The following is a 13928-nucleotide window of genomic DNA, read 5'->3' as shown; positions in this document are numbered from 1 at the left end:
CAGGCCACTTTGGTTTATCACTGAGAGAGGTGTGACCTGTAGCCTAAGACTTGTTAAATGTGTCCACACAGTGAGGTCATCGGTTGTCATGTGTTAGCTTTATGAATGGCATTGGTGCACAATCTTATTCCTTATTTATTGATATTGTTTCCTGCGTTGGTTGTGATGGTACATATAAGACATACTTCTGAGTTGACGTTTAATCACACAGATGTGATTTTGTTGGCTATTTTCAGCACTGATTTTCTGTTTTTGGGACTAAAGTTTGCTCATACGCGGTCTGACTAAAACCATGTTTCCATGAACACAAAATCGATGTTTAACTGTCACGTCTTGTCTTGTGTCTCACCTATAGGTCAGCATCGGGCCCAACTGGGGGCGGAAAAGTCATTTTTATAGATATTCAATATTAAATGGTATTTTAAAGTATTTTATTTTCTGGAAAATGAGAAAAAATATCAATGACCCATCCCAAACTGGGAGGTGTATACACATTTTTTATTCAATAAACGCTCTCTTAATTTTTATGTTACTGCCATGGATGTGTAAAAAAGAAGGATGCAGCCAGAGCAGAATGTCTCTGGGGTCCCGGCCTCAGTGATTACTGTCCAAAAACACAACTTTAGATCTTTATTCACTGATTTGGGTGAAACTGGATCATGTTTCATATTTTATGGAGAAAGTTTATACTTATGTCGTCTTCAAGAGGAGCTTCCAGTCCAGACGGAGTCAGTCTGGTGGACAGAATAGCTCCACAGTGCAAAGCTTAATGCACATTTAGCGCTAATGGCTACAGTAAAAACAAGCCAATGTCCATGACAAGTGTTATAACGAGCTGCCTCCTGTTTTTTCAGTAAATGTGTAACTATGCCGAAGCAAATAGCACTCCACTCGCTGTGTCATGGGAACTTTAAGTGTTTTTTGTACAAAGATAAAGACCCACTACAACTTTTTTTTTAACCTATATAGGCTCATAGTCAACTAAGTAAGGACAATAAAGCTGAGTGAATGTGGCTAAAACTCACATGGACTTTTGACTAAGACAAAGCCTAAAAATAACAAATCAACAAATGAAGACTGATGGTTAAGGCAGCACAGATGCTCTGCTTGGAACAGTAATATTTGTCTGATATGGTTTTTCACAAAATAGTATGATTACTACATTATAATGACCCTCATCAAAAACTCAAGAAGCTTTGCCATCAGTCCAAAACCCAAAGACTCCTCATGTACTATCATAAATGACAAGAAGAACAGCAACAGAAATTGACTTTCATTTAGTTCAACATTTCAGCTTGAAAAATTACTAAAATGTCTTGAAACCACTTGGAAATAGATGTTTGGCAAAGAATTCTCCACACATGGTGTACTCACTCGATGTTTCTGTCTTATTTTGGTCACATAATCAAAGACGTAGGTTTGACTCACATGCTCGTACGTGGTACAAAACAGTTGCTTTATGCAATATGTATTTGTTTATATAACCTGCCCAAAAAGCTTTGGGCTTGTATAATGAGGATCTGTCTATTTAAAGTGATATCTCATGTTTTATTTAATGTAAATTTGGACTTAACGTTGAAATATGATTGGGTTTCTCTAGTTTTTGCTAATCTGTTTACCCACTTGTCTGCTCTGAGACATTCTAAAACCATCATCTGTGGCTCTGTAGGTCTGTCATCTTGTGTAGTCTGTTGATTTGGTTGCACAACTCAACAGTTTCCTGAAGCTGATAAAATTGTACTACATTCACAACATTAACCTATAAAGGCACCACACCATCTTAAAGCTTGTATTTCCTTTTCAGCGAACTTGTGAACGCACAGCCAGCCATTTCCCTCTGACATCAGACCTCATCTTATACTCGTCTGGCCACTAAAAGGTTTTTCGATTGTATTCCTTCAAAAAAGGAAGTTGTGTGGTTCCCATATGCCAAGTCATCACACCGACCTGTAACCATAGACAGCACCCCTGCCAGCAGCAAGCTGGGGACAGCGGTCTGCTATCAAACCAAAATTGCTTCCGAGACAAGATTTCTTTTAATTTTGTGATTTTAAGAGGTTTGACCAATTAATACCGGCTGCTTCAAATGTGCCCTTTATTTATTCATCAAAAGAGACCTGCCAGTGCTGGAAATGGAGTCTGACATTACCATATCATGGGGTCAGGTATGACATATATCTCACTCTTTATTTAAAAAGACCAACTTTTTACAGGAAAAACACAGATCTTGCAACTCGACTTGGCAACTTACCGGACAATGTAATAAATAAATAAAGATAACAAGATGCTTGAGATTGTTAAAAAAAACACAACTACATACCCTGTCCACTTCAAAATCTACTCCCATGCACAAGATAAAAAGTGGTCCTCTTTAACATATGATGGGAATTCAAGAAAATAATAATGACAGTATGCCTTTCGTTGAACATGTCCCTGTTACTCTGCATGTTCCAAACCTCTTTTTAAGTGAAGTTTCTCTCTACTGAATTGGTCCATTTTTAAATAACCTGGCATCCTAGACATTTCTTCCGTCATGCATCAATATGTGAGGTGTTCTACTATGTAACCACTGAAACCTGCTACCTGCAATACAGATAACAATCATGTGGCAGACACATGACACGAGACAGGACTCCTAGACCTCATGTCAAGCCATCAAATATCTTTATAGCCACTGTACACTTCTAACCTTTAACCCACCATGTTTTTCATGATTTGAGCTCTAATAGCTCAGATGACTGTAATGCTAAAGGCCGGGGGTTCAAACCACATTCCCACTGAGCTCCATTAGAAAAGGTCACGCTTTCCCAATTCTGCATCTTGTACTCATAACAATTAACTCCAGTGGGTTATGAATGTATGTGATTTCAATATAACCTCAGTGCCTCGCTCGTCATATGTTCAATCCTGACCTTTGAACTAATAATCTCAACATTGACCGTAATCAATGTAACCCTGGCCTCAACATCGTCTGAAGAAGTGCCCTCAAGGCTTGGAATTAACCCCTCACTGCTCTGATAGAGCAATTCGACAAGCTCCAGTGAAAGACGCGGTCCGTGTGGGAAGCTCCCAGTTATGGATGATTGTGAGTGTAACCTCTGAGACACGTCTCCCTAGATGTTGCTGTAATATCCCTTGTATATTTCTCTAATAGATTAAAACCACTTATACTTTCACAGGTTGCAGCCGTGCCTTTAAGACAATAGAAATTAAAAGGCTCAGTCCCATTTTTAATGTTTACCCCTACCCCTTGTTTTTTCAGTCCCCCCTTGCCATGCAGAACAGAATTACAAGGGGCAGGGGCTGAAACCCTTGAGATCTTCAAACATCATCAGGTAACATCAGTGGTGCTCATGTAAACAGCTGCGACTGGACATTTCCAATAGGCCTTCTTCGGCTGTGATGATTTCTCTCGCGCTACTGTGGCAATCCTAGTGTTAAAACAATGCCCTTTTCCATTTATCTTCTTCACTGCTGTCACACTGCTTCATTACTGGGTCACTAACATAAGCTTTGCTTTACAGGCTAACATTAGCAACCTGAGTGCCTACCCTGCCAGTCTGTGCTGATATTAGAGCAGCACGAACAGCAACTTCGCTCCTGAACTTTAGTTAAACATTGGCCATCAAATGCCACCAAAAATGGCAAAATGCACGTCAAGAAGCAGGACAGTCAGGCACAAATTTCCAATAACAATGTAATGTTAGCTTGCTAAATAGCGTTCGACACATTGGCAAACAAGTAGCAGTTGTTTTATGTTTGCTATAGAGAAAAGGACCATAATATATAGAGTTTTCATAACTCTTGGTTGAAGCGTGCCCCAATTGGACAGCCATGTAGCCCTCTTACTTCACCCAACCCCTCTTTCACAACAAGAATCAGGACACATTACCTACAGATGTGAATGCACAAAACCCATTGTCGCCACTATGTGGGACGGGCCAGGGCTGCATTGGGATTCTAACACAACATCCAATCAAAAACATCCATCCAGCATTGAACTAATGTCTGAATAAGCTTCCTGCAGCTGTTAAGTTTCGCTCCTTCAAAAAATGTGCGAGTGACCGACACTGCTGCCACTTCTATTCAACACAAGGCTTTACTTCTTGCTATTCATCCTCATCGCCTAATGGACGACTGGATTCAGAGAACACAACAGGTGTCCAGCTCAGACACACACATACACACACATGCTTTGGTGTAAGAAACCTGCTGGCTGCGGTCCACTGATTCCTCGGTGAGCGACATGCATCATTAACAGCTTTTAAACTGCAGAGGCGTCCTGCCTTCAGGATCTTATAACAGGCCGTCCGTCTCCCCCTCCTTACAACATCCCACCCACTACACACAGTCTTTAAAGTGTTACTAAAGAGGCTTAACAACCCATTCCAAAAAGCCTGCATGGGGCATTTGTACTCCATTAAAGAAAGAAAAAACGCTACAAGCTACAAATGGTAGCTCACTGAGTGCCCTTCTGGAGCAGACACCAGTTGATGTGCAGAGACGGTTAAGGGCAGCAGCAGGTGAGTAAAAGCGTTTTCTCTGCAGCACACTTGTTTTCCAATAATTGTTCAAAGAGGTGTGAGGATTGTTAGAAGTGGGTACAAACACAGTCTTGAAACAACTTCCTGAAAGCGTATGTATATGCATACATACTTTCAAGTCTCTAGACAAGTGTTCGGGATATGAATATGTCAGGACGGGATGACAAATCTGAAGCAGTTGCGGTGTGCAGGTCTTTACTTTGAAGCGACTGCATTAGCGGGCTGATGGAAGGTAATCCTTAATGAAAAAGACGTTTCTCGCGGTGACGCTCAACATCAAGAAAAGCATTTGGCTGTTTTATCAGGGTCAACGTGCTGTGAGCTGATGGATCCTTGTAACAAACCATTAAAACACACAATAACACACAATAATCTAAAGACTGCCTTACATCTGACAATAGAGCTTAAAGAAGTGCTAGTGTTTGATGTTGATGTGGTTCGGTGCATTTAGCTGTAGCGTGCTGAGGGTGTGTTGTTAAGGGAGAGACTCAGAGCTGCACTAGGTATTGTGGGATATATAGCCTATATATATAGGCTTTTATATATAGTGAGGGACTCAAAATTGTACCTCACTACTGTGTTTCAAAACTGATGTGACAGTCAGTCAGTGTTAAGGAGCTGAAGTAAAATCCTTGTAACTGTAACTGCACTGGAATTCAGTCTATGAGATTAAACATGCCTTAAAGCGATTAGGAAACTGTTTGGTACGTATAACCCGATGAAACAGCAAATACTGCAAGGCACAATCTAAAATGGCTTCACAAGCAATGGATTACAGAGTAAAATGATGACTGTGATGAACGGAAATTAACAGACCTCCAGAATGTAAACACTGTGCACTGTATACAAATTTGAAATCCCATCATAATCGTCCGACATATTTATCTGTACAAAAAAGGCGACTGCGTTTATTTTAACGGGTTATTCTGCCGTTTTTCTTCGTATTCCGCGAAGCTTTTTCGCATTTTGTGGAACGAAATGAAACCTTAAAGCTTTAATAACGTTAATGCTCTCACAGTGATAATGACAGTGAACCGTATTGTTGACAACACGAGTGACAAAGAATAGAAATTCTCCGACGTAGGACAAAAAAACGTATAACAATAACAGCGAAAAAGCGATCATACAGCGTCGCGAAGGAAACGCAGAAATATCCAAAGATTTCAATCGCGAAACATGAAAAAAAGCAAAGCGATATTTCCTCCGAAAATGAGAGAATAAAATAACCTCAGCAAACATACGAGATCAAAAAGGTGCAGTGTGTCTTTAATTCCCTGCCTTTGTGGCGGCGGCAGCAATAGCGAGGGCATCCCAGGCGAACCACAAAGCCAAGGGTTAAAGACGATACCATGCTGACTCTCCCTAAACGACATGCCACGCCATTTTACCAGCTCTTTATTTCCCTGTCATCGAAAGGCAGCCCCAACTTCCTGCCCGCTCACATGCCATTCAAGGACAAGGATGAGAGAAGCAGAGCAGGGGCGAAAAAAAAAAAAAGGAGGAATCAGTGTTTCAACAACATTAAGGGAAGGTCATTGTCTGCGGGCTTACCCTGGAAGAGACGCAGAGGGCCTGAACCTGCCAGAACCTATCCACGGCGACCGGGAGCGGGACCTGCGAGAGACCAGAACAACAAAGACAGTTTGTGACAAAGCTGAGGCGCCGCAGTCCGAGAGGAGTGAAATCAAATGTGACATTTTTCATTTATTTGTAAATGCCTCCTTGGCGGCACACTCACTCGAAACGACAGTTGGGCTCTTACCAAGTTAAGGGGAGCTGATGGTAGAATAGAGGGATCCTGACAGAGGTTGTAATGAGATGCCGCATTAGGGCCGTTCTCTCATCCACTCTCCCCTCTCTCGCCCAGGAGCACGCCCTTCACTTCCAATTTACTACCCCAACCATTTGGAAACGGTTAACCCTGTGAAAAACTACACTAACCCTCTTTGGTGCTCTGATAAAACATTCTTTGTGGGTTTATTTTGTCAGAGATGCCTTTGATGCTACAAATGCCTTTTGTCAAAAGGATTTTGGAATGTTTAGAGCCGCGGGATGGTTGGAAAATAATTCAGAATACCTGCCAAAAATTCGGAGCACGGGCAACGTCTGAGGCTGCAAGCACGGACGTACAGTGACGGAAAGCAGCTAGGTACATTTACTCAAGTAACGCACTTGAGTACGATTTTGACGTACTTTCACTTTGCTTGAGTAACTCCATTCAGTGCTGCTTTGTACCTCCACGGGACATTATTGAGAGACATTCGGTACTTTTTACTTCCATAGATGCTAGTTGCTTTTCTGAGGTTTTACATGAAATACTACTTGCAAAATAAAGTGCATTGTTCAGGATTAAACCAGTTGTTCCAACAATCTTGACTTGTCACACCTTAACAACAAATTGCTGCTTAGATTGGAGTATCAGAATTTTAAACTGTATAGCCAGAGAATTGTCGGGACTCAACGAAAATGTTCAACTGATGTTAAGGTTCGGTCACGTTAATTGACACATCGCTATCAAGTGCTGAACAAACAGTGTTAAAATACATAAATATATTGTAATCGGTAAGTTTTGTAAGTGATATTAATTGATAACTGCTAATACAGTAAGTACTGGACATGACGTCGGTCTTGATGCTTTGTGTCCTGCTTAGAACATAAGATTGATATTCACATGACAAGTTGAGCACAGACTTTTTGTTACACTTCAGATGACAATCATTTATGTTTACATTAACCGACTCTGATAGCGACAGGAAAATGTGGCCCGATTCACATCACATAACATCTGATTTAGCTGAAAATACCTTTGAATTTTAATTGAAGCAGGGTTTAAAATGCAGAGAGTTTGCTCAAGTAAAGGATCTGAGCACTGAGTACCACTGCTGACAATGTTAAAAACTGTATACAGCATGATGACGCTTTAACAAACGAGAAGTTACATTAGTCCTACCAGGAGGTCCTTAACATTTGACACACTGGAAATACAAAACCCATTATCATTTAAAATGATTGAACAACCATTAAAAGTAATGATTGAGTCATAACTTTCCCTCACAACTGGGTCAAGCTGGAAAGAGGTCTCAGTGGAAGAGCCAGCGAGGAAAATGAACTATTACCCTCTACAAGTGTGTGTGGTGCCCTCTAAACTGTCCTCGCAGATTGAGAGAGTGTGCTATATAGTGGGCAGCATGTGAGCAATGAGTTATGTACTTCATTAAGCTCAAGTAATTTCCCTCCCAGATATCACGTCGCCTTCAATCCATCTTAGCAGCCGTGAGCTATATTTAGCCCTGCAGAGCACAAAGCCACAGCTCATCATAACAATGTAGGTATAGGTGTTTGGTCGAGGCCAAGTTGTACAAGGTGTCATTAACTTGGAAAGAAACATTCCGGCCTATATTAAGAACCAATGTGGATAACAATCTGTAGGTTTCCAGTGGCAACTAATTCATCACCCTGACTTATTTAACTTATTCTTCAATAATTCTACAGCTGTAATTAGATTCATCACCGGCATGAATCCAGGTCTCCAAGATGCCGTGGTTAAATTTAAATGACATCAGACCGTCAGTGTACAGTAAAACATAATTTTAAACCTGTACAGAAATTTTGTGTGTAGCTGTAATAGTGCACAATGCTGTTCCTCTCGTGAAACCAACATCTTAAGATAGCACAAACTCTGCTTTGTACACTAAAATTTGCATAACAAAACACTGGTGCATTGCTTTGCTTTGCTTCCTATAATAATTTTCCAAAAAGTAACCAAGTTATAAATAGTTATAAAGCCGTTGAAGGATAATTTCACCATCGCTGCTGTTAGCTAGTTAGCTGTGTTACTGATTTTTTAATTACTATCAGACTCTCACATTATGAGGTACACAGTGGCTCGGGGCTAGCTGGCTAGCATGTTAATTTCAGTAGATATCACTGCTACACAGCATATTCACACAGCAGCCATTTTCCTCTTACACAACACTCAGGGTAGCACAAATGTCACACTGCTGTCTTCCAGGTTTCAAGTTGTATATAACTAAGGATTCTGACAATTCGTTATCATTTCAGTGCAGAACAATGGGCCATATTTCAAAGCAAAACAAAATACTTGGTAGCCTATTAGCTTCAATTAGACAACTAACGTTAGCATTCAACCACTTCCTAGCTAACCTAGCTAATTTGATATGATAGGAAAGTGTAATTTGACTCCAAAATATCAATGTGTATCTTGGACACAGTTATTTAAACCTGGAAGTAAAACACACTGGATGTAACCAAATGGTAATGTTAGCTAGGAGGTAACATGTAGCTAATGGGTTACCAAATATGATGATTTATCTTGAAATATGACTTGATGTCCCTCCAGATTTTCAACCAATGATTGTCTTTTTATTTGCTGGTCAATTGAGTTTGGATTACCAAAATGTATATGAGGTGAAACCTGGAACACTGCAGTATTGTTCAGTATGAGCATCCCACCCAGAGTTTGAAGAAAGTGTGTTAGAAGACAATGGCCACTGTGTAAATATGTTCTATCGGGATAAAAGTTCTTCTTCTGCTGCTTTTCTGGCAGAGTAGCTGCTCAAGGTGTAGTTGCTGCCCCAGTTATTGATATATGCGTCATTTTGAATACATCTTTCGGAAAATGCAACGCTTTTTGTTTTTTAAGTTGAAGTAACACATTTAAAACTTCAGGTCTTGAATGGTCAATACATCAACTTCTCAGATTGTAAGCATTCAATTGTTAAAATCTACACTTCTTCTTTGTCAAGAGAACCCATTCACCTGACGGGAGTGGAGTAACAAGATGCAATTATCTGGCATGATTAGTGCACAGGTTTAGAAAAGGCCACACTTATTTTTGTTGAATGTGTATTAATATATTAACAATTGTTCAAATGACTGTGTAATGTGAAAGTGGTCACATTACCGACAAACCCATATAGAATCAAACGTAATTTGTTTTACAGTTTGCCTCAGAATCTGTTAGCATCTTTTAACTGGATGTTTTAGTTTGACTTTATTCTGTTGACTGTGTTGATGCTCTCATGTTTCATATGTCCAGCAGCAGCAGGTCGGTTGATTTAGCAAGTATAACGGCTTAAGACATAAACAGTACACAACCTGCCAAGCATTAAACTGCAGACAGATGACTGACAAAAAAAATAGTCCATGTTGCTCTGAATCTGTTGGATGCAGGCATTAGTTTACTGTATCTGCAGTAACAAAGTTGATGGTGCGGTGTCGGCTATGCATTAAACACCCAACAGGCGTTTTCACTTGTTTCCTGATTGGACCTTTTCTCAGGATTGTGTGGTTGTGCACAGTCTGATCTTCATCAGTTTACTCGCCTGTAGCACCATTTGAGGTGGGACGCATTTGTCTTTTGTAATAGTGATTTGAGGTTGCTGACCTCCTGTTTATCCAACTCAGCTCGGCACAAACAGAAGTCTCAGTTAGCCAGGCTAGCTGAAAAATCTGCTGTGAAGAGCCCTCAGCGATTCTACTTACAAAGTAATTTAATAAGAACCACTTCATGTGGACATTTTGTGATAAAAGCAGAAATTATTATGATGGTGTGCACTCTGTTGTAAGACTTGGTGCAGTCGATGGGTTGCTGTCATTATCAGTGGAAGGAGCTGCTCTGTGCCACAGTGTATTTATGATGCTACCACTAGGGGAAGCCAAAGTCAGAAGTTTTACACTATAACATATTGTCATTAACAAGTTTTGATTTGAATGAGGCCTCAAAAAGATTTTCTTAAATGAATTGTTAATTTCATTTTCATGATATTTATTTTATATCAAGTTTAATGTGACAAATCAACTGTGAAAGCATCATATTATGACCAATATTTATGTTTGCTGTTAGGCTGCGAGCTCCAGTAGCTGTAGTAATTATCATCCAAAAGACCACTGCTCTTGTCTAGTCACATTGGTAACATTGTTATTTGAACCCAAACCACAGTGTTTTCCTGAACCTATCCAAGTCGTTTTCTTGCTTAACCCAACCGAACTGCAACCGTACGATCTTGGGATTCCCTGACCTATTAGTTGTCAAGGTACATGTTGGATATAGTTTATCAGTTGATGAGTGGATGTTAGGTTAAAGCTCATATGTATAAGATAGTTGCTTTTTTAGTTTCTTTCACAGCTCGTCAAATAATGATACTTTGAGATTGTAGATCAGGTTGGCTGCCGTCTAAAAGGATCAGTATTTGACGAATTGGCACTGAGACTCAAAAATCGACCATCTTACAAATAGGAGCTTTAAACAATAAAATGTTTCATATAAAGGGTAATGAAGACCAAACAACATCAATTTGTAAATATATTTATAAATGTGAGGTGTAAAAAAAGTTATATGGGGTGTTTTTAGATATTTCTGTTGTAAAATCCAAAGCTGAGGTCAGTTAACCGCTCCCTATCTTGTCTTATCTTTGCTAATTGCAAAATCAATACAAGAAAAGCCGTAAAGGTCACCCATGAAATACGAACAGATAATAACATCGACTTCACTTATCTCAAAGTTGACACCTTCTCTCGGTGCCATGTAAATCTCAAAGATGTCCTACCAATAAAAACCGATGATATATGATCTCCTCAACTTTAAGGCATAAATTGCTCACTAAACTCTTACGTAACTAAAACAACCGGCCCCAGTGTGTGGATGCTAAAAGCGTCCAAACCACGAGATGACTGTAAAATGGACATTATACCCCTGTAAAGTGGCTGCCCATTAGGATCTGAGCACTTCCAGGCAACATGCCAATTGTGACATTAACATATTATCCGCCAGTGAAATTACACATGTGTCAACATCTGTAGAAGGCTTTTGTAAAAAGCCTGGAGGATGTGGTGACTTCAGGTGACACTAGCAGATGTCTCAGTCACAGCAATTGCATAAAAATAGCCTTGAAATGGCCTGTAACCGTGCATTAAGTTCCCCTCAGTGGGTGAGACTAAGTGGTTATTTTTATGAGCATTTTGACATCCTGACTTTCAATTTAATGCTTTGACAGTTTGAGTAAGTGGGGGAGAGGGGACCCGCGCTGCCTTCGCCATTTCAATTTAAATACATATTTGTAAGTTATATCGGTAACTTGGGCATTAGTGGAGCTTGACATCATCAGGTAATGAACAAAAGCATTAGAGTGAGGTACTTTTTAAAAATACTGTCTATGGGTTGGTCACACTGAACACCCAGGTGCATGACAATTTGCTTCAGTCAGCATTCATATATTTAAAGACAAGGTCAGCTGAATACCACAGTTTGTTGGATAAAATTTAACATATGTCGTCCTTCTGAAGCAATAAGTTGGCTTTTTCCAGGGTGGATTGTTGAAGTTCACCCAGCCTCATATCCCTGTGCACAACCCAGTGCTGTATCTATGCATTTTATGATTATTTGACCAAACAGCCTGTTAATCCAGGACATATTCCTGTTCTTTGATATTTTTGAATAAATCCTGATTTCCCGCAGAGTGGGTTTGCTAAGAGAGGCACCCCAATTACCAAGGTCTCACATATGGACACATACTGATTTTGAACTGCCTGTGGGACGAATAAACATTAAAGTTTCCATGAGGTCAAAATCACTGTTAAATTTTTTTTTTTTTTACTTGAACATACGTCCTGCTCCATATCTTACCCATATGCCAGGATCAGACCTAGTAGTGCCAAAATAGTATTAGTAATATAAGTATTTTAGAGTTTATAACTATGTCTTTATTTCATTGTTCTAATGCTGCCAGAGCAAAGTGTTGCTCGGGACCAGACCTCACAGATTACTGTACAACAGCATAACATTAGAACTTGTGTAAAAACCAACCTTAATAAATGCATCCAATGATTTGGGTGAAACTGCGTCATGTTTAATGGAGAAAATATTTGCTATTTGGTTTTCTGCCTTGAGCAGCTCTGGACAAATAGTTTTGCTTGTTGCTAAAGTAAATGCTAACAAACCAATAACCGCCTCTGGACATAAGCTGGTTAGTGGTTCTTTTCACTAACGCCATTCCAGGAACCAGACCTTGCAAGAAAACAACCTCTGTACTGTATTTCCTGTCATCAAAATGGCCTCCGTCTTCTCGGAAGCTTAGCCATGTTCACTGAAAGCTGCAATTCGAAGCGGAAAGCAATATTAGGGACGTAGAGGATTTGACGGAGCGTGACCTACATTCCTAGCTATTGGCTTCCGCCTGTTTCTTTAGGAAACTTGTAACTATGCTAAAGCAAATAGCGCCCCATCAGCATTTTTATCGGAACTTTAAAGAATCCATTCTTAAATAAAAGCCATTTTTTGTTGTTGTTGTCTGTTTTCTCTGACTGTTGTTGCTCATATTGCTATCGTTCACGTGTGTCTGTCTGACTCGAATCACAATGCTTAAATCAACACACAGATTTGATTGGCTGAGAAGCGTCTCTGGAATGATTTATAATGCACGCAATTGGTCTGTGGGTTTCCTGTACAGCTGGTTGAGTGAAGCATTGAAAAGCTGTGCCGATTAAGATAGAAACGTTTTGTCAGAATGCGATAATTCTCAGTATTTCATCACTTACAGCTCCAGGTTTGGATAGGATAATGTCGGGGTCCTGTCCACCTTCTGTATTAGTGATCTCAGGTTGGTGGACAGGGATGACAGGTCAACAAATGGCACACATATTGGTCATTTTACTTAATGTTAGCCTTCTATGTCCGATCGTACCCATGAAAATAAGGGTATCAATGCTGACAGCAGGCGTACCATCGTTCGTTTTAAAAAAAATCAGTCTTAAGCAGTTAACGATACATTTGTTGTTTGTGTTACGTTAGCCAAACTACAGAATGATGTAGATAAACGTGCAGCACAAACTGGTGGATTTTGTCTGTGAGACCAAGAGAATGGTGAGTTTGCTGGTCCATAAATAATCTAGTTAGCTAACTGCACACGTCTATCCAGCAACACATGGTCTAGCTTCACAGCAGTCAGGTAACGTTCGACAGCTAATGCAAGCGGATAGGAAACGAAAAGTCAAAATCCCTCAATATAGGCTATACTTCCAAGCATATAATATCAATAATCAAGCTCATCACCTTAGTCGGGATATCCGGAGCACTTAGAGCTCAGCAGCAGCTTGTCGAGTCAGAGCATGAAACTAGCTTGACGTTAGCTCAGCAGCCATACGCGACACTAAGAGCTTTAATTGCAAGATGTGACTTATCAGCAGTTGCTACCGTCATTATTACTAAATAGCACTAATTCATAAGTACAATGCTGTTTTTAAATGTGAGAATTAATTGAGTTGGTTCGACTAATAAGATGTGTTGACCTGTGCATTATGAGAGAACATGTTTGGACAGGATTAAGACAGCCATGTATTCAAAACAACACAGACATTTTTGCACAT

The 13928-nt window shown here is 40.0% G+C and overlaps 1 protein-coding gene and 1 long non-coding RNA gene across 11 annotated transcripts in view; one reads left to right on the top strand and one right to left on the bottom strand.

The window, feature by feature from the left end:
* Nucleotides 1-13701, bottom strand: part of naaladl2 (N-acetylated alpha-linked acidic dipeptidase like 2) — a 422647-nt gene extending 408946 nt beyond the window's left edge. For 4 of the 9 annotated variants that reach the window (XM_030432207.1, XM_030432204.1, XM_030432208.1 and 1 more), the window contains exons 1-2: nt 6283-6381; nt 6096-6158 (exon numbers count right to left, since the gene is read on the bottom strand). Coding sequence is in view for 3 of the 9 variants with exons in the window: in XM_030432202.1 (XP_030288062.1) it covers nt 6096-6158; nt 6307-6371 (128 nt within the window). In the remaining 6 variants the exon portion in view is untranslated. Of the gene's footprint in view, nt 1-5785; nt 5984-6095; nt 6159-6282; nt 6719-13614 lie in introns of those variants that run through there. The other 5 variants (XM_030432202.1, XM_030432201.1, XM_030432206.1 and 2 more) reach the window with 4 other exon arrangements.
* Nucleotides 3957-13928, top strand: part of LOC115590792 (uncharacterized) — a 29175-nt gene continuing 19203 nt past the window's right edge. Inside the window, exon 1 of one of the 2 annotated variants that reach the window (XR_003985832.1) lies at nt 3957-4523. This is a non-coding gene — a long non-coding RNA (uncharacterized LOC115590792). The remainder of the gene's footprint in view (nt 4524-13928) is intronic. The other variant, XR_003985831.1, reaches the window with a different exon arrangement.

The sequence above is a fragment of the Sparus aurata genome, chromosome 11 (genome assembly GCF_900880675.1).
Source record: "Sparus aurata chromosome 11, fSpaAur1.1, whole genome shotgun sequence".
NCBI classification, from domain to species: Eukaryota; Metazoa; Chordata; class Actinopteri; order Spariformes; family Sparidae; genus Sparus; species Sparus aurata.
This window is presented reverse-complemented; position numbering and strand designations above follow the sequence as displayed.